Source organism: Oryx dammah, unplaced genomic scaffold, assembly GCF_014754425.2.
Source record: "Oryx dammah isolate SB20612 unplaced genomic scaffold, SCBI_Odam_1.1 HiC_scaffold_20, whole genome shotgun sequence".
Lineage (NCBI taxonomy): Eukaryota > Metazoa > Chordata > Mammalia > Artiodactyla > Bovidae > Oryx > Oryx dammah.
The window spans coordinates 68261714-68289668 of record NW_024070204.1 but is presented as its reverse complement, the minus strand read 5'-3'; the positions used below and the strand labels follow the sequence as shown (position 1 = coordinate 68289668).

The window sequence follows — 27955 nt, the reverse complement described above, 5'->3', positions numbered from 1 at the left end:
GATTGGGCAGTGGTTCTTTAGATTTGATATCAAAAGCTGAAATATCAAAAGAAAAACTAGCAGTTTTGTACCACATGAAAATTAAACATTTCTGTGCTTCAAAGGATGCCATCAAGAAAATGAAAACAACGCACAGAATGGGAGAACATGTTTGCTAATCACATATCTGACAAGGAACTTGTATCAAGAATATATAAAGAACTCTTGCAGCTCAACAAATAAAAAGATAAATAGCCCAATTTTAAAATGAGCAAAGAATTTAAATAGACATTTCTTCAAAGAAGACATAAAAAAAGACCAGTAAGCACATGGAAAAGGCTCAGCATTGTTGGTCATTAGGGGAAGGCACGTCAGAATTACAAGATACCACTTTATATCCACTAGGAGAGATACAATAAAAAGATAGGTAATACCAAGTATTGGCAAGGATTTGGAGAAGTTGGGCTTTCATACTTTGCTGGTGGGAAGGTAAAATGATACAGCTGCTTTGGAAAGTAGTTTGGTAGTTCCTCAGAATTTTTTTTTTTTTTCCCTCAGAATGTTAAAATACAGGTTTCATATGACCCACCAATTCCAATTCTTGATATGAATCCCAACTCTTGATATGAAGAGACATGATAACATATCTACATTAAAAACTCTATGCAAATGTTCATAGAAGCATTATTTACAAAGCCAAAATGTGAAAACAGCCCAAGTGTCTATCAACTTTTGAATGGGTAAACAAAATGTGATATACCCCAAAAATGGAATGTTACTTGAATATAAAAATGATTGAAATCCCAATGCAAGAAGCTATAACATGGTTCATCCGTACACGTTATACTAAGTGAAAGAAGATAGTCACACAGATCACACTGTGTGCGTTCATCCGTATGAAATAGAATGGGAAAAATCTAAGGAGACATAAAGTAGATTAGTGGTTGCTTGGTTCCTTAGGGCTGCGGGGGTGCAGAGTGGTGCAGAATAAGATTTCAAGAGGGATGGATAGGTTCTAAAGCTAGAACGTGGTGGTGATTTGCATGACCCTGTGAATTCATTCAAAAACATTGAGTCATATACTTTAAGTGGTATGTGAATTACATTTTAGTGAAGTTGTTTAGGTATTCAAGTGATTGTAGTTTCCTAATAGAACAAAGGATTGTTGGGAGTTGGAAGATTCATCTTTGTAGATAATTAAAGTTGTTACCAGTTACGATAAAAATAATGTTGGAAAGAGTGACAGTGGACCAGCAACCAACATATTCAAAAGATAAGAAGGAACTCAAAGTAGAGTGATAGTTGCAATATGAAAGATAATTTGGTACTATGAGGACACAAGATGTAAAGCTGAGTGCTTTTACAATGGAGAGGGAGAATGTTCTGGAAGTAAAAATGGGGAATGTCAACTGAACAGCTGGGTTTGAGGCCGAAGAGGTGCAAAAAAATCAGCTGCCACTTGAGAGGGTCCACAGAAGTGAGGTCATCAAAGGAGAGCATTCTGTTGTTAATAGGCTTTAATATTGATCATAAAACACATCTCAACTGCATATTGATAACTTGTTATCAGTTTCCTACATGGGCCTTTTTTCTGTTAACTTTTTTTGCCCACTAATTTTACGTTTCTTGAAGCTTGAGTTTGTTTTATAAATTACTTGATCACGGTAGTGTTCTGTTTTTACATTGCTAATATAAAGGCTGCATACTTAGTCAATTATGATTTATTCATGGTTTTGTGATAGATTAAGGGGATGTGGATACTTACCAGGTAAGATTTTTTTTTAATTTCTTTTTTGAAAAATAATTGATTTGTTGTTAATTGCTCATAAAGATCTCAAAAATCTTGGAGAATTTGAGACATAGATGAGTGATTCTAAAGATGTAATGTGTCTAAACAAGAATTACTCAATAAATACCTTCATTTCTAAAGTCAGTTAAGATTTGTGAAAACTGTAGGTGTTGCCATTTGTGCTACTCTTGTAAAGTTATTTAGTCCTTTGCTGCTACTCCCCATGAAGTTAATTTGGTCATCAAACAATGAAATTTGCATAGTAAAAATTTTGTATTTTTAAATACAAAGGGAGTAAATTTATTATCATCTGTTATCTTCCAAGCCTGGGTAGTATTAAAAATGATGAGACTGGTACTATGATGACATGGACTGTTCAAAAAAACACTCGTCATTGGATCATAGTTATACTTACTAACAGCCCTTGATGTTGACATTACATTTGGTGTTTTGTTATCAAATTTATGTTCATCAAGTCTTCATGGTAGATATTATTTTCTCCAGTTTGCAAATGAAAATCCTAAAGAGGTAAGTAGCTTATGTAAAATCACATAGCATATTGGTAGAGCTGGGATTCATAGTTGTTTCAGGTTCTTAAATATCATTTAAACTCTTCTACTGCCTTGAACTTGATGAAAACCAACTCTTCACTCTGTGTCAGGAACTAAGTTCACAGTTTATCACTAGTTTGGAAGAAATTTTGCTCATTTTAGAATATTCTGAAAAATAAGCTTTGTTTCTATCTAAACTTTGTTTCTTTCTAAACTCTTCTTTTTATATATTAGGACGTCTTGCCTGGCTGGTATACTTAGTTGGAACAGTTGTTGGAGGAAGATTAACATATACCAGTACAGATGAACATGATGCTATGGATGGAGAATTATCCTGTCGGTAAGTAGTAGCCATATAATTTACAGAAGTTTCCTAAGTACTTAGAAATTTAGTTTTTGAGCTAGTACTATGAGCGCAAGCATTTTGGACTTGGCCTTTTAGGGAAGGTATTATTTTCCTTTCTGTTGATGAGAAGACCCGGGCTTAGAGCTTAAGTGATTTGTAGGAGTCAGATCAATGATAAATAGTACAGTTGAGTATGAATATATGAATGTGAGTGAGCTAGCTTTCCATATATTGTACTTCATCTTTAATAATGTGTTTCTTTTAGAATTGCTGTACTTGTGGGTTTTTGGCTCATCGCTGTGTGGACTTGTTTCTGGTTGCAGCGAAGGGGGCTGCTCTTTAGTTGTGGTGGCTGGGTTCTCATGGTGGTGGCCCTCTTGCCGCAGAGCACAGGCTCTAGGGGCACATGCTTCAGCAGTTGTGGCACGTGGCCAGCTGCAGCTCCCTGGCTCTAGAGCGCAGGCTCAGTAGTTGTGGCACACAGACTTTGTTGCTCTGCAGCATGTAGGATCTTCCTGGATCAGGGATTGAACCTGTGTCTCCTGCATTGGCAAGCAGATTCTTTACCACTGAGCCACAGGGAAGCCCCAGTATCTTTCTGTATAACAAAATAATACATATTTTTCTGAACGCTTTATAAAGTTTCAAATAAAAGTTACATATTAATTTGAAGATAACTACTGTCATTTGGTAAAGATCTTTGAGTCTTTTTAATTGATACTTGAAAGTTATATATACTACATGTGAATTTTTCAACTTTTTTTTAACAAAAATTGTATTATACTTAAATATTGTAAACTGAAATGGGGACACTAGTACTGCTAATTAGTAATAACCCAGGAGAAAGGAGTAGTGACCCCACAAGAGACTGACCCAGGTTGCTGTGAGTGTCTAGGAGTCTCCAGCAGAGGCGAGGGTCGGCGGCAGCCCGCTCTAGTGTCGGGGGCACTGAGTGCTGCAGTGCGTGCACGGGACATTTTGAAGGAGGTCACTGTTTGCTTCTTTCAGTTCAGTTCAGTTCAGTTGCTTAGTTGTGTTCAACTCTGCGACCCCACGGACTGTAGTACACCAGGCTTCCCTATCCTTCACTAGCTCCTGGCGCTTGCTCAAACTCATGTCCATCTAGTCGGTGATGCCATCCAACCATCTCATCCTCTGTCGTCCCCTTCTCCTCCTTCCTGCAATCTTTTCCCAGCATCAAGGTATTTCCCAGTGAGTCAGTTCTTTGCATCAGGTGGGCAAGGTATTGGAGTTTTGGCTTCAGCATCAGTCCTTCCAATGAATATTCAGGACTGATTTCCTTTAGGATTGACTAGTTTGATCTCCTTGCAGTTCAAGGGACTTCATTACCTCCACCATAGTGTGGTCTCAGCTCAAAGAAAAGGGAGGGAACAGAGCCCCACCCATCAAGAGAAATTTGGATTAAAGATTTACTGAGCGTGGCCCCGTCCATTAGAACAAGACCCAGTTTCCCCCTCAATCAGTCTCTCCCATCAGGAAGCTTCCATAAGCCTCTTACCATTATCCATCAGACAGGAGAAGGCAATGGCAACCCACTCCAGTACTCTTGCCTGGAAAATCCCATGGACAGAGGAGCCTGGTAGGCTGCCGTCCATGGGGTTGCACAGAGTTGGACACTACTGAAGCTACTTAGCAGCAGTAGCATTATCCGTCAGAGGGCACACAATCACAAGAACCTCCATCCATAGTTCTTCAGGCACTCTAAAACCACAATCACAGGAAACGAATCAATTGATCACAAGGACCACAGCCTTGTCTCACTCAGTGAAACCATGAGCCATGCCGTATAGGACCACCCAAGACAGATGGGTCATGATGGAGAGTTCTGATGAAATGTGCTCCACTAGACAAGGGAATGGGAAACCACTTCAGTATTCTTGCCTTGAGAACCCCATGAACAATATGAAAAGGCAAAAAGGTATGACACTGAAAGGTAAACTCTCCAGGTTGGTAGGTGCCCAATATGCTACTGGGTATTGAGTGGAGAAGTAACTCCAGAAAAAATGGACAGAGCAAAAGTGAAAACAATGCCCAGTTGTGGATGTGACTGGTGATGCAAGTAAACTCTGATACTCTGATACTGTAAAGAGCAATGCTGCATAGGAACCTGGAATGTTAGGTCCATGAATCAAGGTAAATTGGAAGTGGTCAAACAGGAGACGGCAAGAGTAAACATCAACATTTTAGGAAATCAGTGAACTAAAATGGACTGGAATGGGTGAATTTAATTCAGTTGATCATTATATCTACTACTGTGGGCTAGAATCCCTTAGAAGAAACGGAGTAGCCCTCACAGTCAAGAGACTCCGAAATGCAGTACTTGGGTGCAGTCTCAAAAATGACAGAATGATCTCTGTTTGTTTCCAAGGCAGACCATTCAGTATCAGAGTAATCCCAAATCTTTGCCCCAACCAGTAATCCTAAAGAAGCTGAAATTAAGTGGTTCTATGAAAATCTATGAGACCTTCTAGAATTAACAACCAAAGAAGATGTTCTATTTATCATAGAGAACTGTAGTGCAAAAGTAGGAAGTCAAGAGATACCTGGAGTAACAGGCAGATTTGGCCTAAGAGTACTAAATTAAGCAGGGCAAAGGCTAACGAGTTTTGCCAAGAGAACGCACTCGTCATAGCAAACACCCTCTTCCAACAACACAAGAGATGACTCTACACATGGACATCACCAGATGGTCAATACTGAAATCAGATTGATTATATTCTTTGTAGCCAAAGAAGCTCTATACAGTTAGCAAAAACAAGACCAGGAGCTGACTGTGGCTCAGATCATGAACTCCTTATTGCCAAATTCAGACTTAAATTGAAGAAAATGGGGAAAACCACTAGACCATTCAGGTATGACCTAAATCAAATCCCTTATGACTATACAGTGGAAGTGAGAAATAGATTTAAGGGACTAGATCTGATAGACAGAGTGTCTGATGAACTATGGATGGAGGTTCATGACATTGTACAGGAGACAGGGATCAAGACCATCCCCAAGAAAAAGAAATGCAAAAAGGCAAAATGGTTGTCTGAGGAGCCCTTACAAACAGCTGAGAAAAGAAGAGAAGCTAAGGGCAAAGGAGAAAAGGAAAGATATACCCATTTGAATGCCGAGTTGCGAAGAATAGCAAGGAGAGATAAGAAAGCCTTCCTCAGTGATCAGTGCAAAGAAATAGAGGAAAACAATAGAATGGGAAAGACTAGAGATCTCTTCAAGAAAATTAGAGATACCAAGGGAACATTTCATGCACAGATGGGCTCAATAAAGGACAGAAATGGTATGTACCTAACAGAAGCAGAATATATTAAGAAAAGGTGGCAAGAATACACAGAAGTATACAAAAATGATCTTCATGACCCAGATAACCATGATGGTGTGATTGCTCACGTTGAGCCAGATATCCTGGATTGTGAAGTCAAGTGGGCCTTAGGAAGCATCACTATGAACAAAGCTAGTGGAGGTAATGGAATTCCAGCTGAGCTATTTCAAATCCTGAAAGATGATGCTGTGAAAGTGCTGCACTCAGTATGCCAGCAAATCTGGAAAACACAGCAGTGGCCACAAGACTGGCAAAGGTCAGTTTTCATTCCATTCCCAAAGCAAGGCAATGCCAACGAATGCTCAAACTACTGCACAGTTGCACTTAGCTCACATGCTAGCAAAGTAATGCTCAAAGATTGAAGGCAGGAGGAGAAGAAAATGAGAGAGGGTGAGATGGTTGGATGGCATCACTGACTCGATGGACATGAATTTGAGCAAACTTTGGGAGTTGGTGATGGACAGGGAAGCCTGGTGTGCTACGGTCTATGTGGTAGCAAAGAGTCAGACACTGAACTGAACTGAACTGAGTACTATTGATAGTATCTAATTATTTTGGGCCATTGGAAGGATTAAATGAGTTAATAATTTTATTTATTTTGTTTTATTTATTTTATTTTTTTAAATTTTATTTAAATTTTATTTTATTTTACAATACTGTATTGGTTTTGCCATACATACATTGACATGAATCCACCATGGGTATATACAAGCTCCCAATCCTGACGCCCCCTCCCACCCCATATCATCTCTCTAGATCATGCCCCAAGCATCCTGTATCCTGTATCGAAATGAGTTAATAATTTTAAAGTGCTTAGGACAATACCTGAGAAATAGTAAGCACTGTATTACCAAAAGAAACTCCAGAACAATTATTTTTAAAAAAATCAAGCATTATATTATGAACATTTTACCTGGACATTAAGTAAAAAATGAAGTAGAAATTATTAGTTGCTCAATATTCTAAGCTATACTGTAAACACCCTTGCTTTGGGAATTTTAGGTTGTTTCTCAGTTTTTCCTTATTACAAAGGTGAATATTCTTTTAGCTGTATCTTTATGTAGATCAAGATAATTTTATTAGAGTTATATCCTAAAAGCTGAGTAGCTGGTTGAATAGTATATACATAGCACTTTAAAAGCTCGGTACACATCACCACATTGCCTTCTGGAGAAGTACCAGTCTCTCCTCTGAACCCAAAGGCTAAGAGAGGTTATGGTTTTTTTCTGCAGTTGAACACTAGGTAGTAGGATTATTATCTTTTCCAACTAAGTTCTCATTTTTTTTGTATTTCCTTGTTTAGAAGTGGTATCAAACATTCTTTTCCATTCCTTTTCTTGCCATTTCTATTTTTCTTTGTGCTTTTTTATTATATTTAGATTGTACCATTCATTTGGTTTTCTTTTAGATTATCTTTCCTAATTTATTTATAATTACTCAATATATATCAGTATATATCAAAGATTATAATATTTTGCTATTCATTTTGAATATGTCTTCTGTATATATTTTAATGTTTTAGAAAGTTTTTTCTTACTGGCTTTAAAATGTTTATATTCCTGGAGAAGGCAGTGGCTACCCACTGCAGTATTCTTACCTAGAGAATTCCATGGACAGAGGAGAGAGAGCTTGGCATGGTACAGTCCATCGGATCGCAAAGAGTTGGACACGACTGAGAGACTAAGCACACAAAATATTTATATATTCAAATCTGAATTTTTCTTTCATATTTTTAAAACATTAATTCATTAATTTGGCTGTGTCAGGTCTTAGTTGTGGCATGAGGGACTTTCAGTTGCATCATGTGAACTCTTAGTTGTAGCATGTGGGGTCTAAGTTCCCTGACCATGGACCAAATCCAGACCCTGTACTGGAAGCATGGAATCTGAGCCACTGGGCCACTAAGGAAGTCCCTATCATATAGTCTTAATGCTCATACTTAGGAAGGTTGTTCCATGCCTGCATAATAAAAATATTCACCTATATTTTTTCCTGGTTCTTATACAGTTTCAGCTTTTTATATTTAATTTTTAATATATTCAACATATATTTTGTTTTATATGCTTTTTTGAATGTTTCCAGGGTATTAGCCAGTCAATGTCAAGTCCACTCTCTACCAATTTAACATGCCATTTAAATGTTACTCAGAATTCTTATGTCTCTTTCTATGTGTTTCATTCTTTTCCACTGATCTTAGAAGTCTCTTAGTGTATCATTATTACCCTACTAAAGTCTTTAGTGTGATATTCTCCCAAATTATTATTTTTTTATATATTCTTAAGTGTTTAATACATTTGTTGCCATTTTGAACAGAAATTTCTCATTTCATACTATTTATAACCTTTAAGCTATCTTATTTGAAACTATCTCAATTTGAATCTGAATAGAAAGTAAATATTTTAGTTTTTCCTAAGATTCATTATTTCTAATATGAAACCACTTTAAAATATGAATAGAGACAGTCTCAAAATGATTTGTTTAATTTTAAACCAAGTGAATAATTTGCTTCTGTACCATATTTTATTATAACATTTATTTATTTATTTATTTATTTATTTAACATGACATATTTAGTAAAGTGGGAATTAAGTATAATTTTGGTATAATTATTTTGATTATTTTTTAAAGTTTTCATCATCAAACAGAAAGTTACTCAGTGGCACTATTTCCCTAAATATATATATATATATATATATATATATATATATATATATATATAACAGGAAATAAACAAAAGTGGTGTGTATTTGCCAAGTAGAAAATTTTAATTTTTTTCTTTAGGCAGCAAACATATTTATTTAGCTTTAAATAAGATTTGTTTTGTGTTTAGCGTGTATTCTCTAGAAAACAAAGCCTTAGATGAAGTTTATCAGCTAATGTTTTGGGGGGAATGGGGAAAAGGCTACATTTTCAGGGAAGAAGTAAGGAAGGAAAAGTGAGTGAGAAAATGAGAGAAAACAAATAAAATTAATACTCATTTTTCAGAGATTCCATTTTTGCACATTTGTACACTTGCTAAAATTTGTTTGTTAACCACCAAATCAGTACTCATGCCAGTGACTGCAGTCGTGAAATTAAGACACTTGCTCCTTAGAAGGAAAGCTATGACAAACCTGGACAGCATATTAAAAGGCAGAGACGTCAGTTTGCTGACAAAGATCCATATAGTCAAAGCTGCGGTTTTTCTAGTAGTCATGTATGGGTATGAGAGTTGGACCGTAAAGAAGGATAAGCACCAAAAAATTGATGCTTTCAAATTGTGGTGCTGGAGAAGTCTCTTGAGAGTCCTTTGGGCAGCAAGAACATCAAACCAGTCCATCCTAAAGGAAATCAGCTCTGGATATTCATTGAAAGGACTCCAGTACTTTGGCCAACTGATGCAAAGAGCCAACTTTTCTCATTGGAAAAGACCCTAATGCTGATAATAGCTTACAGTTAACAGTGTCGGATTTGTGATCTCCAAAGAAGAAGATTTAGCTTTGGGACCAGGAACCAGGCTTGGTCACTCAAGAGCTTTTGTGTAGCAGAGTTTTATTAAAGTATGATAAGGGACAAGGGAAACTTACGACATAGACATCAGAAGGGGGACATGGACTAGCCCCCTCACTAGTCTAAGCAAGGGAGCTATATACTTTTTCAGATGGTTACTCTGTTCAGTTCAGTTCAGTCGCTCAGTCGTGTCTGACTCTTTGAGACCCCATGAATCGCAGCACGCCAGGCCTCCCTGTCCATCACCATCTCCCGGAGTTCATTCAGACTCACGTCCATTGAGTCAGTGATGCCACCCAACCATCTCATCCTCTATTGTCCCCTTCTCCTCCTGCCCCTAATCCCTCCCAGCATCAGAGTATTTTCCAATGAGTCAACTCTTCGCGTGAGCTGGCCAAAGTACTGGAGCTTCAGCTTTAGCATCATTCCCTCCAAAGAAATCCCAGGGTTGATCTTCAGAATGGACTGGTTGGATCTCCTTGCAGTCCAAGGGACTCTCAAGAGTCTTCTCCAACACCACAGTTCAAAAGCATCAATTCTTCGGCACTCAGCCTTCTTCACAGTCCAGCTCTCACATCCATACCATGACCACAGGAAAAACCATAGCCTTGACTAGATGGACCTTTGTTGGTAAAGTAATGTCTCTGCTTTTTAATATGCTGTCTAGGTTGGTCATAACTTTTCTTCCAAGGAGTAAAAATCTTTTAATTTCATGGCTGCAGTCACCATCTGCAGTGATTTTGGAGTCCAAAAAAATAAAGTCTGACAGTTTCCACTGTTTCCCCATTGATTTCCCATGAAGTGATGGGACCGGATGCCATGATCTTCGTTTTTGAATGTTAAGCTTTAAGCCAACTTTTTCACTCTCCACTTTGACTTTCATCAAGAGGCTTTTTAGTTCCTCTTCACTTTCTGCCATAAGGGTGGTATCATCTGCATATCTGAGGTTATTGATATTTCTCCTGGCAATCTTAATTCCAGCTTGTGTTTCTTGTAGCCCAGTGTTTCTCATGATGTACTCTGCATGTAAGTTAAATAAGCAGGGTGACAATATACAGCCTTGACGTACTCCTTTTCCTATTTGGAACCAGTCTGTTGTTCCATGTCCAGTTCTAACTGTTGCTTCCTGACCTGCATATAGGTTTCTCAAGAGGCAGGTTAGGTGGTCTGGTATTCCCATCTCTTTCAGAATTGTCCACAGTTTATTGTGATCCACACAGTCAAAGTCAAAGGCTTTGGCATAGTCAATAAAGCAGAAATAGATGTTTTTCTGGAACTCTCTTGCTTTTTCCATGATCCAGCAGATGTTAGCAATTTGATCTCTGGTTCCTCTGCCTTTTCTAAACCCAGCTTGAACATGGTTCATGTTTCATGTATTGCTGAAGCCTGGCTTGGAGAATTTTGAGCATTATTTTACTAGCATGTGAGATGAGTGCAATTGTGCAGTAGTTTGAGCATTCTTTTGCATTGCCTTTCTTTGGGATTGGAATGAAAACTGACCTTTTCCAGTCCTGTGGCCACTGCTGAGTTTTCCAAATGTGCTGACATATTGAGTGCAGCACTTTCACAGCATCGTCTTTCAGGATTTGAAATAGCTCAATGGAATTCCATCACCTCCACTAGCTTTGTTCGTAGTGATGCTTTCTAAGGCCTACTTGACTTCATGCTCCAGGATGTCTGGCTCTAGAAGAGTGATCACACCATCATGATTATCTGGGTCGTGAAGATCTTTTTTGTACAGTTCTTCTGTGTATTCTTGCCACCTCTTCTTAATATCTTCTGCTTCTGTTAGGTCCATAGCATTTCTGTCCTTTATTGAGCCCATCTTTGCATGAAATGTTCCCTTGGTATCTCTAATTTTCTTAAAGAGATCTCTAGTCTTTCCCATTCTGTTGTTTTCCTCTATTTCTTTGCATTGATCACTGAAGAAGGCTTTCTTATCTCTTCTTGCTATTCTTTGGAACTCTGCATTCAGATGCCTATATCTTTCCTTTTCTCCTTTGCTTTTCGCTTCTCTTCTTTTCACAGCTATTTGTAAGGCCTCCCCAGACAGCCATTTTGCTCTTTTGCATTTCTTTTCCATGGGGATGGTCTTGATCCCTGTCTCCTGTACAGTGTCAAAAACCTCATTCTGTAGTTCATCAGGCACTCTATCTATCAGATCTAGGCCCTTAAATCTATTTCTCACTTCCACTGTATAATCATAAGGGATTTGATTTAGGTCATACCTGAATGGTCTAGCGGTTTTCCCTACTTTCTTCAATTTAAGTCTGAATTTGGTAATAAGGAGTTCATGATCTGAGCCACAGTCAGCTCCTGGCCTTGTTTTTGTTGACTGTATAGAGCTTCTCCATCTTTGGCTGCAAAGAATATAATCAGTCTGATTTTGGTGTTGACCATCTGGTGATGTCCACGTGTAGAGTCTTCTCTTGTGTTGTTGGAAGAGGGTGTTTGCTATGACCAGTGCATTTTCTTTGCAAAACTCTATTAGTCTTTGCCCTCCTTCATTCCGTATTCCAAGGCCAAATTTGCCTGTTACTCCAGGTGTTTCTTGACTTCCTACTTTTGCATTCCAGTCCCCTATAATGAAAAGGACATCTTTTTTGGTTGTTAGTTCTAAAAGGTCTTGTAGGTCTTCATAGAACCATTCAACTTCAGCTTCTTCAGTGTTACTTGTTGGGGCATACACTTGGATTACTGTGATATTGAATGGTTTGCCTTGGAAATGAACAGAGGGCACCCCAAGACAGGTGGGTCATGGTGGAGAGGTCTGACAGAATGTGGTCCACTGGAGAATGGAATGGCAAACCACTTCAGTATTCTTGCCTTGAGAACCCCATGAATAGTATGAAAAGGCAAAATGATAGGATACTGAAAGAGGAACTCCCCAGGTCAATAGGTGCCCAATATGCTACTGGAGATCAGTGGAGAAATAACTCCAGAAAGAATCAAGGGATGGAGCCAAAGCAAAAACAATACCCAGCTGTGGATGTGACTGGTGATAGAAGCAAGGTCAGATGCTATAAAGAGCAATATTGCATAGGAACCTGGAATGTCAGGTCCATGAATCAAGGCAAATTGGAAGTGGTCAAACAAGAGATGGCAAGAGTGAACGTCGACATTCTAGCAATCAGCGAACTAAAATGGACTGGAATGGGTGAATTTAACTCAGATGACCATTATATCTACTACTGTGGGTAGGAATCCCTTAGAAGAAATGGAGTAGCCATCATGGTCAACAAAAGAGTCTGAAATGCAGTACTTGGATGCAGTCTCAAAAATGACAGAATGATCTCTGTTCGTTTCCAAGGCAAACCATTCAGTATCACAGTTATCCAAGTCTATGCCCCAACCAGTAACGCTGAAGAAGCTGAAGTTGAATGGTTCTATGAAGACCTACAAGACCTTTTAGAACTAACACCCAAAAAAGATGTCCTTTTCATTATAGGGGACTGGAATGCAAAAGTAGGAAGTCAAGAAACACCTGGAGTAACAGGCAAATTTGGCCTTGGAATGCGGAATGAAGCAGGGCAAAGACTAATAGAGTTTTGCAAAGAAAATGCACTGGTCATAGCAAACACCCTCTTCCAACAACACAAGAGAAGACTCTACACGTGGACTTCACCAGATGGTCAACACCAAAATCAGATTGATTATATTCTCTGCAGCCAAAGATGGAGAAGCTCTATACAGTCAACAAAAACAAGGCCAGGAGCTGACTGTGGCTCAGATCATGAACTCCTTATTGCCAAATTCAGACTTAAATTGAAGAAAGTAGGGACAACCACTAGACCATTCAGGTATGACCTAAATCAAATCCCTTATGATTATACAGTGGAAGTGAGAAATAGATTTAAGGGCCTAGGTCTTGTAGATAGAGTGCCTGATGAACTATGGACAGAGGTTCGTGACATTGTACAGGAGACAGGGATCAAGGCCATCCCCATGGAAAAGAAATGCAAAAGAGCAAAATGGCTGTCTGGGGAGGCCTTACAAATAGCTGTGAAAAGAAGAGAAGCGAAAAGCAAAGGAGAAATGGAAAGATATAAGCATCTGAATGCAGAGTTCCAAAGAACAGCAAGAAATCAGAAAGCCTTCCTCAGAGATCAATGCAAAGAAATCAAGGAAAAGAACAGAATGGGAAAGACTAGAGATCTCTTCAAGAAAATTAGAAATACCAAGGGAATATTTCACGCAAAGATGGGCTCAATAAAGGACAGAAATGGTATGGACCTAACAGAAGCAGAAGATATTAAGAAGAGGTGGCAGGAATACACAGAAGAACTGTACAAAAGAGATCTTCAAGACCCAGATAATCACGATGGCGTGATCACTCACCTAGAGCCAGACATCCTGGAATGTGAAGAAGTCAAGTGGGCCTTAGAAAGCACTACGAGCAAAGCTAGTGGAGGTGATGGAATTCCAGTTGAGCTATTTCAAATCCTGAAAGATGATGCTGTGAAAGTGCCACACTCAATATGCCAGCACATTTGGAAAACTCAGCAGTGGCCACAGGACTGGAAAAGGTCAGTTTTCATTCCAATCCCAAACCAAGTTAAATCATAATCAAAATTAAAAGTTACGTTATGTCCATAGTTACATCAGTCCATCTTAGGATAGTTAGATGTCATCAGATAAAGAAGAGACGTCACATAGAATTGTTTTTGGTCAAGGCATTCGCAAAGTTGAAGAAAGTTCTTTCCTTGAAGTGGAAAAACCCACCATGTTATGCCTTCAATTGATGAGGAAGTTGAAAAGCTGAGAGCTAAGTCACATAATTAATTCTAAGGCTTCAAGATCTATGATGATATCTCTGCACAAAAACTGTCATTGAGATAATCCCTTTTTTTTGGTTATTATTATTTTTTTTTACTTTGCAATATTGTATTGGTTTTGCCACACATCAACATGAATCCGCCACTGCTATACACGTGTTGCCAATCCCGAACCCCCCTCCCACCTCCCCCACCCCACACCATCCCTCGGGTCATCCCAGTGCACCAGCCCCCAGCATCCTGCAAATACATTTGAATCAGTTCTAATGAGGTGGATGAAACTGGAGATAATCCCATTTTTGGAGGGGCAGTTTGAACCCTCATAGAAGTATGGGTTAAACTTTAAATCAGCTGTCTTTATTTCCTGAATTAGCTTACATAAATGTCTCTTAATAATGTCATTAGCCTTTTCTACCTTTTCTGAAGATTAGGGTCTCCAGGAACAGTGTAAGTGATATTCTATTCCTAGATCTTTCGACACCCCTTGAGTTATAGCAGCTTTAAAGAAGGAGCCATTGTCACTCTGAACTTTAGAGTTTAAGATCCCACTTTTGTGTTGAGAAGTCTCTACAGTAAGATTTTGCCCATTAGTAAACTTATGAGGTTTAGGCCATTAGCAAAACAATAGTACCAATTACCCTTAAGGCGAGTGGCCTTAGCCTTTTTTTCAGTAAGAAACTAAACTCTGATCCTGTGGGCAAGCTCAAAGTTGGAGCCTGAAGAAGAGCAGCTTGGAGAGCCTTAAAAAGCCTTTTGAGTCTGTGGGGACCAAACCAGCTTGTTAGTTTGGGCCTGCTGATTCTCAGTTATAAGTTTATATAAAGGCCGGGCAAGTTCCCCATAATCCAGAATCCAAATGCGGCAACAGCCTGTTATGCCCAAGAGTCTTCTCAGTTGTTTTAAAGCCATAGGTTAAGGATGATTTAATACAGGTTTAACTCTAGAAAGCAACCTTCAAATCAATGACTGAAAAATATTTGGCTCATTCAGGAATTTCAGACAGTAAATTATAAGGATAAGGTACTTATTATTCGTATATCTTGAACAAGTCTCCATTTATCATTTGACTTTACACCCAAAATAGGAGTGTTCATGGATTATATAGGATTATTATAGGGAATTAATAGCCCTTGTTCCTTTAAATTTTCCATGATGGGTTTTAACCCTTCCTTAACCTTGGGCTTTAGTGGGTACTGCTTTTGAGGTGCAAATAGGTGAAGGTCTTTGAGCTTGATAATGACAGGAACAGCATTTTGTGTTCTACCCACAGTTTTTACATCAGAGTGAAAGAGTGTGGGCAGGAGGAAAAGAGGGTGACAGATGATAAAATTGTTGGATGGCATCACTGACTCAATGGACATAATTCTGAGCAAACCCCAAGAGACAGTGAAGGGTGCGGAAGCCTGGTGCACTGTAGTCCACGGGGTTGCAAGGAGCATGACTGAACAGCAGCAAGTTGCAGTCACTCTTGGTTCTGCGCATAGTGGCTAAGAGTCTGAGTTGCCCAGTACACATTGTCACAGCGGAGGCTGAACAGATGGTGTGTCTTCTTGTTTCAGCGCTCATACCATAAACACGTCCCTTTTGCCTTCTAATTTAGTGCCGTAGTTTTCATGCCTTGTCCTTTCTGTCAGTAGTTGCCGCGGCCAGCACTGCAAGGTTTTTCCCCACCCGGGAGTCACGAGAAACGGAGCTCGATCGCTGAGAAAAAAAAGGAGACAGAAAGATGGGGTTGAGAGGATCAGACCAACACAACTGATGGCTGATGGCTGATGCCTTCGTTTATTGAGGAGAGTTTTTATAAGAAAATATACGTGACTCCTGGCACATATCAGAGGGCTATTATTTACAAGACAATCTTCAAACCCAACATTGTTTAAGGAGTACTTGTCCTTGAAGTGCAGCTGCTGCTAGACCTTCGGGAGCTATGAGGTCATGATAACATTCTTAGGAGAGGCGGGACAGGGCGCTTAAGGAACAGGCCTTAGGGCTTAGCAAACACGCCAAGCAGCTCCCAAGACTTAACCCATTACGGGCAGTCTCCCGCAGCTCCCCCTTCTTTCTTTCTTTCTTTATTTATTTATTTATTTTAAGGAGGGGCGGGACAGAGAGCTAAGGAACAAAGCCTTAGGCGAGGCAATCAGCCAGGCAGCTCCCAGGACTTAACCCTATCATGGGCAGTCCCCCGCAAGTAGTCTCGCTGTTTAAGATGTCCCTCCAGCATAGTGCTGAGGTGCTCTCTGGTGTCCGTAAGCACAAGAAGGCTGTAATGTGCCTTACAGAGAAAGTACATTTGCTAGACAAACTTTCTTCAGGAGCAAATTTTAGTGCTGTTAGCCGTGAGCTCAAAGTTAATGAATCAAAAACATATATTAAATAAGATGTCTTTAAACCGAAACACATAAAACAGCTTATGTGTTGAGTAGCTGATGAAAATACTGTGACCAGAGTTCCTCAGGAACCTATTCCTTTATTACCTCTAGAAGCAGTGGTTTAATATTTGCTAATTCAGTTTTTAACAGCAATTTTATAGCACATAACTGCCATAAGTAATGAGAATCAATTATAAAAGGTGGTGCATTCCACACCTGGTTGCTCACTTTTACAGTTTTCCCCAGGGACTACATGGAACAGCTATGTTTCAAAACAGTCCATCTTGGTGGTGGCAGGGCGCTGGGGACTAAGGGCAAGCAGTTTCTCTCATCACTTAGTTCTGTGGCCCACTCTTCAGTGGCTGAAATCTGCTCCTGGAGTGTTTAACTTTTCTGTGCTTAGGTTTGTCCCTTGGCCCCTTTGAGGAGATGCTGGGCCTGCCAGAGCTTCTGTTGGTTCTACTGGTTGGAGGTGGGGGCTGGCTGGAGCTATGGTAGGCCTTTCCTCTCCCCTGAGTGAGGATTTATAACTTCAGGAACTGTATGAATATTTCCTGGGGCTACAGGGCAAGTGGTTGAGCCCAGGGATGAGATGAGGTGGTGGTGGGGATGGTGGGTATTTAAGCCAAGCAGATTCAAGGTGGGGTATGTACCAGGACTAACATATTTTGTCTATAAAAAAAACATAAATATGTGTTCTAACATACTGAGATTTTAAATTAAGAACTATGTTTTACATAAAAATTTAAAATACCAATTTCATATGAAGAAATTCCAAGTAGCTAGAACTGTAATACTATTTGCCTTCTGTGTATTATTGTTAGGTGATAACCATTGTAACTCCTGGGAAAACACTACAAAATTAGAAGTTCAGAAGTTCTTGCCAAAATTTATGTTATTTTATCAGGAAAAGGTTGATATTCATAAAAAACTTTCAATATGATGATAATGACATTTAAGACATGTTTAAAATTTCAAAATATGCTACTATGACTTAGCAAATAAGAATATTTGTGCTCATGCCACACAATTCTAATTAAATAAAGATAATTTAATAGTTATTTCAGTTTCACCCATCGTGAACAGAATGTAAACATTTTGAGAGATTTCCTAAGGATTCGTCTTCCCCTGTGCCCTCTCCACACTGTTCTCACCTGTTTGTCTCCCACTCATTCCTCATTATTCACTGAAGACTTCTGCAGCTAGCTGCGTTTTGCTTTGTCCCAAACCTGGCTGTGCTGTAGATGAGTGTCGCTTCTTTCCCATTCGGTCGTGTTGCTTCCTCTTCCCTACTCAGAAACTTGCAGTGGCTTTTCCTGTCCCACAGGAGAGAAACTCCAAACCCTTGGCCACGGCCCAGAGTGTGCAGTGCTACTTCTCTGACCTTACTTCCTATACTTTGTCATTCAGCTCAACTACATACACTGGCTTCCTTGGTTTTCTTTGAGTGTTACTAATATATTTTCCCTTTAGGGGCTTTGTGCTTCCCTTCTGCTCGGAATGCTTTCTCCCAGATTTTATATAGTACTCTTGTCACTTCAGTCAGGTCTGTATCCAGATGTCTCTACCTCTTTTGACCTCCCTTTCCAAAATAACATCCTTATCCTACTCTATTTTTTCTTCTTAGTACTTACTATCTCTTAATGTTTAGTTGTTTATTTCACTAGAATAGGGGAGGAATAAACTTTATCTGCTTTGTTTGCCCCTGTATTTTTATCTCTTCTGTGTGGTGGAACCTGAATTCAGAGTTTTCTCTTAATCTTGAGATTAAGAGAAATCTTAAGAGATCTTGAGTAGTATAAAAATATTACCACTCTTCTGTAGATAGGTACCGCTGTGTGTGTGTGTGTGTGTGTGCTCAGTTGCTCAGTCATGTCTGACTCTTTGTGACCCCATGGAGTGTATTAACTTCCTAAGATACACTTTTTTTTTTAACCTTAACTGAGCCCTCCATGTGGCTCAGTGATTCTGTGTTGCTGTAGTAATTCCTATCTCTGATCACCACACACTTACCGAACTGGTTCTCTTGCAAGTTTTATCCCACATGTGCCTCTAATTCAGTGACCAAAATTAAACCCATCTCTTCCATCTGCTCCCAACCCTGACTTTCCCCATGTGTCTCATCACTGTCCACTCAATTGCCCAGGCTTAAATCCTGGGAATTCTCCTTAACTTTTTCTTCTTTCTCTCCCCAGCGTCCATATGGTCATCAAATTCTATCAACTTCTACCTTCTATTTATCCTAGCTAGTTTCAATTGCTTCTGTGCCCTGCTGTTTTAACTCCTGTCATCATTTACCTAGAGACATGCTGTAGTTTGAAATGGACACTTTGTTTCCTTTCTGGCTTTCAAAAACAAAGATCTAATTATATCTGTGCTTTGCTTAAACTCTGCAATGACTTTCATTGCTATTGGGATTAAAATTAATGTGGCTTGTCAGGCCCTTCGTAATCAGGGTCCTACCTGTCTCATTAGCCTTATCTCCTGCCACTAACTGCTTTATAGCCATATCGGACTTTTTTTCAGCTCTTCAACGAGTCACACTTCTTTGTTTTTCGCTGTCTAGATAACTACACACACTTGCCATTTTCTCTCAACGCTCTCTTTGCTCTGTTCCATCCAAGAATGTCAGGAGTTCTTGCTAATTTCTTCATAGTATTTATTATAGCACTTGTCATTCCTTATTCTAATTATTTGTTTGTCTTTCCCTGCATAGATTATAGATTTCTGGAGGACTGGGAATATATATGTTTTGCTCAGTGTTATTTTCTGAACTCCTAACATATACCTACCATTATAGTAGGCCTTCAAGTATTTATTGACTGAACAACTACTTATGTAATTGGATATAAGGAGAATGTAAAAGAGATAAAAGAATTTATTATCCAAAAATTCATTTCTTTATACTTGGAATGGTGTGCATATACTTGAATCAAAGTTATTTAATGTATTTTGTATTTGTATTCCCTTCATGCTCCAAAGATAATTTAAGATAAAGGTAAAAATAAATGTAGGCCACTAAATTTAAACTGCAAGTGAATATTCAATAACCTAACCTAACCTATATACAATACAAACTTTGGTGTTAAGCATTTGTTAGGGGTGGCCACAAATCTTTGAAGAGTACTATGGCAGAGACTACTAGTTGTCTTGTATCTCTTCTTTCCTTCTTCTGCAGTAATAGAATACCTGAAATGTTTTGCTGGGCATTGGCCACCTGAATAAAGACTAGATTTCCTATAATCTCTTACATCTGGGTATGGTTAAGTGATTATATTCTGGGCAGTTGAATGTAAGTAAACGTGGTGTGTGTAACATATATGCACATGGGTTTATCTGAAGAATCCATCCTAAACCATGAAGTTACCAGGCGAGTGAAGGCAAGTATAACAACAAGATGGAGGGAACCTGCATCCAGATACACCATGGCGCACCAGCTAGTCCTAGAGCATTGCCTTGGACTTTTGCTTGAGAGAGAAATAAACATCTATATTGTTTAAGCAGTTGTTACTTTGGATTTCAGTTACTTGCAGCTGAACTTCCTGTATTAATGAACTATCAAAGCTTATTTGACAGAAGGATCATGTGCCCCCCTGAGAACTTTTTCCTACTCTCCTGCTTGGGATAGCATTGCCGCTTAAGCAAATGCAAATCACCAGCTTAATATGAGTTGTAAAGGCACCCCAGCAAACTTGTCTTTTGGTTTCATGTCTTCCTCAGATTTTTGGAATGTATGCTATTTAAAGGAAATAAAAGTAAACAAGCAATTGCATAGAATCAGCAAAGAACTAGAGTAGGAAAAGGGAGCTCCTACTCATAAAGAATTTAAAAGCAGGATATGCATTACTTAAAATCACCTGAATCCAGAGATGAGGCTTGGTGTCTGTATTTATTTAACTAAAACTACTTCAGCAGTCTATGGATTGACCAATACATAGACTTTAAAAGCTAGCTTTGTTCCTCCTTTCAAAATCAAAGAATAAATACTTCTTTAGAAAAACAAACCTGGTTGATAATATGATTCTTAAATTTGATCTTCATTAAGCTTTCCTTCATAAATTTTCCGGTGAGTCAACTCTTCGCATGAGGTGGCTAAAGTACTGGAGTTTCAGCTTTAGCATCATTCCTTCCAAAGAAATCCCAGGGCTGATCTTCAGAATGGACTGGTTGGATCTCCTTGCAGTCCAAGGGACTCTCAAGAGTCTTCTCCAACACCACAGTTCAAAAGCATCAATTCTTCGGCACTCAGCCTTCTTTACAGTCCAGCTCTCACATCCAGACATGACTACTGGAAAAACCGTAGCCTTGACTAGATAGACCTTTGTTGGCAAAGTAATGTCTCTGCTTTTGAATATGCTATCTAGGTTGGTCATAACTTTCCTTCCAAGGAGTAAGCGTCTTTTAATTTCATGGCTGCAGTCACCATCTGCAGTGATTTGGGAGCCCCCCCAAATAAAGTCTGACACTGTTTCCACTGTTTCCTCATCTATTTCCCATGAAGTGATGGGACCAGATGCCATGATCTTAGTTTTCTGAATGTTGAGCTTTAAGCCAACTTTTTCACTCTCCTCTTTCACTTTCATCAAGAGGCTTTTTAGTTCCTCTTCACTTTCTGCCATAAGGGTAGTGTCATCTGCATATCTGAGGTTATTGGTGTATCGTAGCAGTATATATAAAAAGATGAAATATGAAAACACCTCAGATTTGGGTGTTTTCATGGGTAATCCATAAGAGTTGTCTGAACAGTAGGTTTTTCATTTATTAGTTGAAAGGAAACAAGGTGATTGATGGCTAGAGTTTTAGAAGTTTTCTGCATGTAATCTTTTAGTAATTAAAAATTATAATGAATTATTAATAAAAGACATCTTAGTGAAACCCTAAGGAATAAAAGGGATTGAAGGAGGACCACAGATGATGGACACAAGGAGGTCTCCTGGTATGCAGAACATTAGTTGTTATGAGATTAAAAAATAATAAATATTAGAGATACCATTTTTTCAGATTCCAGTAAGTTCTAAAGTTTAGTATCACTCTGAATTATCTATGTGTAAAGACACTCTCCTTTACTGGTGACAGGAGTATAAGTTATTTCAGTTTCATTGGAAGGAACTTCAGTGGAATAGCTATCAGAATTATAAATTTATACTCTTTAAGCCAATAATTTGACTTTTACTATAAGGTTTATATTATAACTGTAAATGTGTGGAATGATGTGTTAAAGATTGTGAATTGCAGCATTTTTGTAACAGCAAAATATCATAAGCAACCTTAGTGTCCATCAGTAGGGGAATGTTGAAAATAATATGGTTAGTTGCAGCACACTCCAGTATTATTGACTGGAAAATCCCATGGACAGAGGAGCCTGGAGGCTACAACCTATGGGGTCACTAAAGAGTCAGACACGACTTAGTGATTGAGCACACGTGGGCATATAATGGAATGTTAAACAGCTGTAAAAAGAGAACAAGGAAGGTCTTTATATCTGACATGAAAAGTCTGTAAGGTCAATGAAGAAAGCTAGGTGTAACAGTGTAACAGTATAGTATGCTTCATATGTGTAAAGAGTTGGAAGGAGAATAGTTAGTCATATTTGCCTGTACATACATTTAAAGTCTCTGAAATGACACAAACTGTTGACAGTGTGTATGTGTATGTTCTTGTGTGCATACATGGATGGAAGTGGATGGGTTAGGGCTGGATCCACTTGCCTTTGTACAGTGAGAAAAAAAGTAGGTACTGTTTCCTCCAGAACTTCTATTTCTGTCTCTTAAAAATTTTATTATGGTATGCTGATTTTGTTAGCACCAGCCATTTGGCAGCCATTCTTTGGAAAATTTTAATGAAAATAGATAACAAGGGTTTTTTGTTTTTTGTTTTTTTTTTGAGGGGGAAGGGTGGGGGAAAATCCTAGGCTAAGCTTTTTATTCTAGTAAGTTTTTCTTTTGGAAATTTAACTTAGCCTTTAGTTCATTATGACTTTTGATATAATTGCATACTTATATTAAAAATGTTTGATTTTGTTAAGATCATCTTGTAATTTATTTCAGATAAAATTTTTATTACTCATTAAGAAAGTGATATAGCTTGATGGGTGTACCTCTTTATTTATTTATTTTTTTTAGTACTTTGAACCATGTGAGTCAAAATATATGGTTTGATGAAAATGTGTTGTAGTGAAAAAATATAAAATTACACATTCAATATCACTCTGTTTTACTAAAATGTTTTATAAATATATATGTTTTTATACATATTTAAGTTGATATCTATGTTTATATGATAAATAATGGTAGGTATTTACCATATAGATGTTATATATTTATATGTATATCACATGTATTTATATATAAAATTTAGTAAATTAATGATTGTTATGTCCATGTAGGTTTCTAGGCATGTATATGTATGTGTTAGGAAAAAAGGATAGAAGGAATTTGACCAGATTGTAGTATCTCTTAGTGTAGGATTTCAGATGATTTTTGAAATATTTTCTTTATAAGCATTTGTATTTTTTCACTTTTTATATTATATAAAATTGTTGATAAATGTTTTAATATTATTTCTCTAAGAATTTTTACTGAAGCCTTTTTTTTCCTTCATGAAAAGAGTTTTTCAGCTTATATCTTTAATGGATACCGGATTGCCTCAGTGTTCTAATGAGAAAATAGAACTTGCAGTTCTGTGGTTCTTGGATCAGTTTCGTAAAACATATGTTGGTGATCAACTTCAAAGAACCTCAAAGGTAGGTTTTTACTAGAGATTAAAACTAGTATTATTGAAGAAAAGATATTCACATGTAACACCTTTAAGCTGAATGATATATTTGAGCAGTTTTGACATAAAAAATTAAGTGATCAATTGAAGATGATTAATTGTTATTAAAGGCAATGTGAGATTGCTTGTGTTATGCTTAGATTTACTGTTGTCTCTGAAGATTGATTGGCAGTTAGTAAATATTTTTTATGTAGTTAGTCATCAAATAGTTAAGGTTAAAACACCATACTGAATTTTGCCTTATTGTATTGTATTTCAAGGTTTAAAACATAAGATTTACTCTTTTAGTAGTTCTGAGAGGTATTTGTTTTGATATTTATTTACGTGATTTCTAGCATATTGTCCACTCATTCCTCAGCATTTGTACATGATAAATGATGAGGACAAGAAGAGTAAGAAGACAAGCCTTTGAGAGGCCACAATTAACCTACCTTAGTGAAGGGAACACTTGTACTCTGCTAGTTGAAAGTTTTAGCTTGATGTTTGGATAAATTGATCTTAAGGCAGTAAGGTGTTATTGAAGGATTTATGTGAACCTAACCAGATATTTAGTAGTACTGTGACACTTGAGTAAGATTCATGAGGTTTTTTTTCTTCCCCAAATCCTTCTCTGTAGTAAGTCCTAAGAATATTCTTACCTCCTTTGTATTTGTAGTTTGTATTAGTAATGTAGAGAGATTAAGTTCTAGAAGCAGCTTTTTATATTGGACTGAGCTTTTTTGTCCTTGGAAAATTTAGCTAAACCTTCAGTTCACTTATGGTTTTCTCTTAATAGTAGTTGTGTACTAGTTTGAAAATTATTTGATTTTGTTAAGATCATCCTTTTAGTTTATTTCAGGTAAAGTTTTCTTTGTTTTTCAAAAAAGTGATGTAGCTTGATACTTTCTTTGTCAAATACACTGTGATATTTTATTGCTGTTTCAGGATTTTTTTTCATTCAGGATTAATGTTAATAAAATTTTCTTAGAATTAAGCTAATACTGAATGAGACCACTAGGGAGAAAAAGGAGTAGCTAGATATAACTGTTTTAGGTTATATCTAAAACAAAGGTTATATCTAATAAGACAAAGGAGAATCAGACAAAAATTACATGGTATTAAATTTATACATGTGGAATTATGATAAATTGGCAGGTTTTAAATGTACCCAGAGAGTTTGTATTTTGCTTTTGCAGGAGTGAATACACTGGAAATATTACTTATCTAATATCTATTTAGTCTGAGTTTTAAATCAAAACAGTGTAATATAGAGTGGAAAAGCCTTCAAATTATTGTGGGGCTTCCCTGGTGGCTCAGATGGTAAAGCATCTGCCTGCAGTGCAGGAGACCTGGGTTCGATCCCTGGGTCGGGGAAGATCCCCTGGAGAAGGAAATGGCAACCCACTCCAGTACTCTTTTCTGGAAAATTCCATGGCTACAGTCCATGGGATGGCAAAGAGTCAGACATGACTGAGAAACTTCACTGGTTCACTGGATTCTGTAAGGCATACACAGATTTCATGCGACTGTAACTCTATGGGTTAAAGGCATACAGGAATTCTCAGGACCTCCAGACCAAGGGTCCTGTGACCTTGGTCTTTACTCCTGTGACCAAGGTCAGTGTCAAAATAAATAATCTGAAAGTTTCCTGGATTCCTGTACCTCCCTGGGCTGTTAACTTTGTGACCATCGCTGTACAGTCAGGAAGCCCAGGGCAGAGAAGAGAGATGCTCTGTAGTCTTGGATGAGTCTTGTGGCCCAGCCAGTGTTTAGGTAGGCCTGGTCTTCATTGTTCTACAGTGTTTGCTGCTACTGTGGCAGGATTGACCTTAGCAAGACATGAAAAGTGGGAGATGGTTGTATTGATATACAGGGTGATTGATTTTCCCAAAGAAATGGGAGATCTAGATTTTTATGTAGAACCATTTTATCTCTTAACAGCTTTACTGGTTTATAATTGGAATAAACTACACTTATTTAAACTGTGGGGCATCATAGGTAATTCAGTAGTAAAGAATCTGCCTGCCAAGCAGGGGACACTGGTTCAGTCCCTGAGTCAAGTAGATCCCTTGGAGAAGGAAATGGCAACCCACCTCAGTACTCTTTCCTGGAGAATCTCATGGACAGAGGAGCCTGCTGGGCTACAGTCCATGGGGTCGCATAAGAGTCAAGCACAACTTAGCGACTAAACAACTGTCTTCTAAAATGCTCTGTACCTGCTTTTCTATTTTGAGGAAAAATGACTTTGAACTTCTAAGTTTCTACTTTACTGTTACTTCCTATGTTTGTTCTGTCTCCTAATCTTATTGATTTTATTTTCTAAATATCTCTCAGTTCCACTCCTTTCTCAAGCCCCTTATTTTTAATCCTTGTTATTACTGCTTGTCATTTTCACTAGATTTCAGAAGTCTTTTGGTTTTACTCTGAGTTTCCTCTTTGCCTCCTTCCAATCCATTTTCTATACTGTCACCAGAGTAATCTTTTCTTTGGTAGAAAGACAGAATAGTGTAGTGAATCTCCCAGTTTTGTCAAATATGAATGCTTTGTCACATTTGCTTCAGATCCATATATTTCAAAATTAAACATTAAAACATACTGGTCTGATTCTGTTCTTCTCACTTCTTGCTCAGAAATAACCACTACCCTAAACTTAGTGTTACTTTCATGCATGATTTTGTTCTTTCCCATATTTCTATATATTTGTTAATAAAACATAATATTAACTTCATAGAAAATTATTAGGTAATAACTTGCCTTTTTTGTTCAACATTGTTTGTGAAATTTATCTATGATGATATATACAGTTTTAATTATTTTAATTAATAAATATAGTACTGTGATATATTACTGTAATAATTAAGTATAGTACTATAATATATTACTGTGCCATTATGTATTCATTTTTTCTGTTATTATATGTTGGGTGTTTCCAGTTTTAATGTTTACCAAAAAATTGCAGTATGTACTCTTAATACCTGTTTCCTCACACATATATGTAAGTTTCTCAAAGGTAAAAATACTAGGGGTGGAACTCCTAGGTTGTGGAATGTTCATTATCTTCAGCTTTACGAGATAACGTCAAGTTGTCCTCCTATGTGTCATGACAGTTGTTCTTCCTCCCCCAGCAGAGTAGGTATGTGTTGCTCTGTATTGTCATAATACTTGCTCTTATCAGTCTTTAAATTTTGCCAGTCATTACAAAATACATTTCTTCATGTGCCATTTCTCTGCTTAAAATGAATGATTTTCCATTATTTACAAAATAAATTTCTTCTATGGTCAAACTTCACTTACCTTTGCAACTTTTTATTTTGATACTACATTCTCTATGCATGATGTATATGTGCTGCTGAATATTTTCCACTTGTATATTTTAATTATCCAATGACTATGAATAACTGAATGCAGAGTTCCAGAGAATAGTAAGGAGAGAGAAGGCCTTTTTAAATGAACAGTGCAAAGAAGTAGAGGAAAATAATAAAATGGGAAAGACAAAAGATCTCTTCAAGGAAACTGGAGATATTAAGGGAACATTTCATGCAAGGATGGACACAATAAGGGACAGAAATGGTAAAGACATAATGGAAACAGAAAAAATTAAGAAGCTATGTCAAGAGTACACAGAATTATAGAAACGAGGTCTTAATGACTGGTGTGGTCACTCAACTAGATCAAACATTCTAGAGTGTGAAGTCAAGAGGACCTTAGGAGGCATTACTGCAAACAAAGCTAGTTGAGATGATGGAATTCCATTTGAGCTATTTATTTAAAGTCCTAAAAGCTGATGCTGTTAAAGAGCCATACTCAATATGTCAGCAAATTTGGAAAACTCAGCAGTGGCCACAGGGCTGGAAAATGTCAGTTTTCATTCCAGTCCCAAAGAACAGTGCCAAAGAATGTTCAAACTACCTTACATTGTGCTCATTTTGCATACTAGTAAGATTATGCTCAAAATCTTTCAAGCTAAGTTTCAGCAGTACATGAGCCGAGAACTTCCACGTGTACAAACTGGGTTTAGAATAGGCAGAGGAACCAAAGATCAAACTGCCAAAATCCATCGGATCATAGAAGAAGTGAAGTGAAGTGAAGTTGCTTGGTCGTGTGCGACTCTTTGTGACCCCATGGACTGTAGCCTACCAGGCTCCTCTCTCCATGGGATTCTCCAGGCAGGAGTACTGGAGTAGGGTGCAAGGCAATTCAAAAAAATACCCACTTCTGCTTCATTGACTACGTTAAAGCCTTTGTGTGGATCACAACAAACTGTGGAAAGTTCTTAAAAGAGATGGGAATACCAGACCTCCTTACCTGCCTCCTGAGAAATCTGTATGTGATCAAGAATCATCAGTTAAAACCAGATGTGGAACAGCGGACTGTTTCCAAATTGGGAAAGAAGTATTGACAAGGCTGTATACTGTCACCCTGCTTATTTAACTTACATGCACAGTACATTATGCGAAATGCTGGGCTGAGTGAAGCACAAGCTGGAGTCAAGATTGCCAGCAGAAATACCAACATCCTCAGATGTGCAGATGATACCACTCCAATTGCAGATAGTGAA

At 37.9% G+C, this 27955-nt stretch overlaps 1 protein-coding gene across 4 annotated transcripts in view; it reads left to right on the top strand.

Moving 5' to 3' along the window:
- Positions 1–27955, top strand: part of RANBP17 (RAN binding protein 17) — a 349515-nt gene that overhangs the window by 83120 nt on the left and 238440 nt on the right. For all 4 annotated transcript variants that reach the window (XM_040262770.1, XM_040262768.1, XM_040262769.1 and 1 more), the window contains 2 exons: positions 2554–2659; positions 23251–23386. In XM_040262770.1, coding sequence (XP_040118704.1) covers positions 2554–2659; positions 23251–23386 — 242 coding nt within the window. The remainder of the gene's footprint in view (positions 1–2553; positions 2660–23250; positions 23387–27955) is intronic.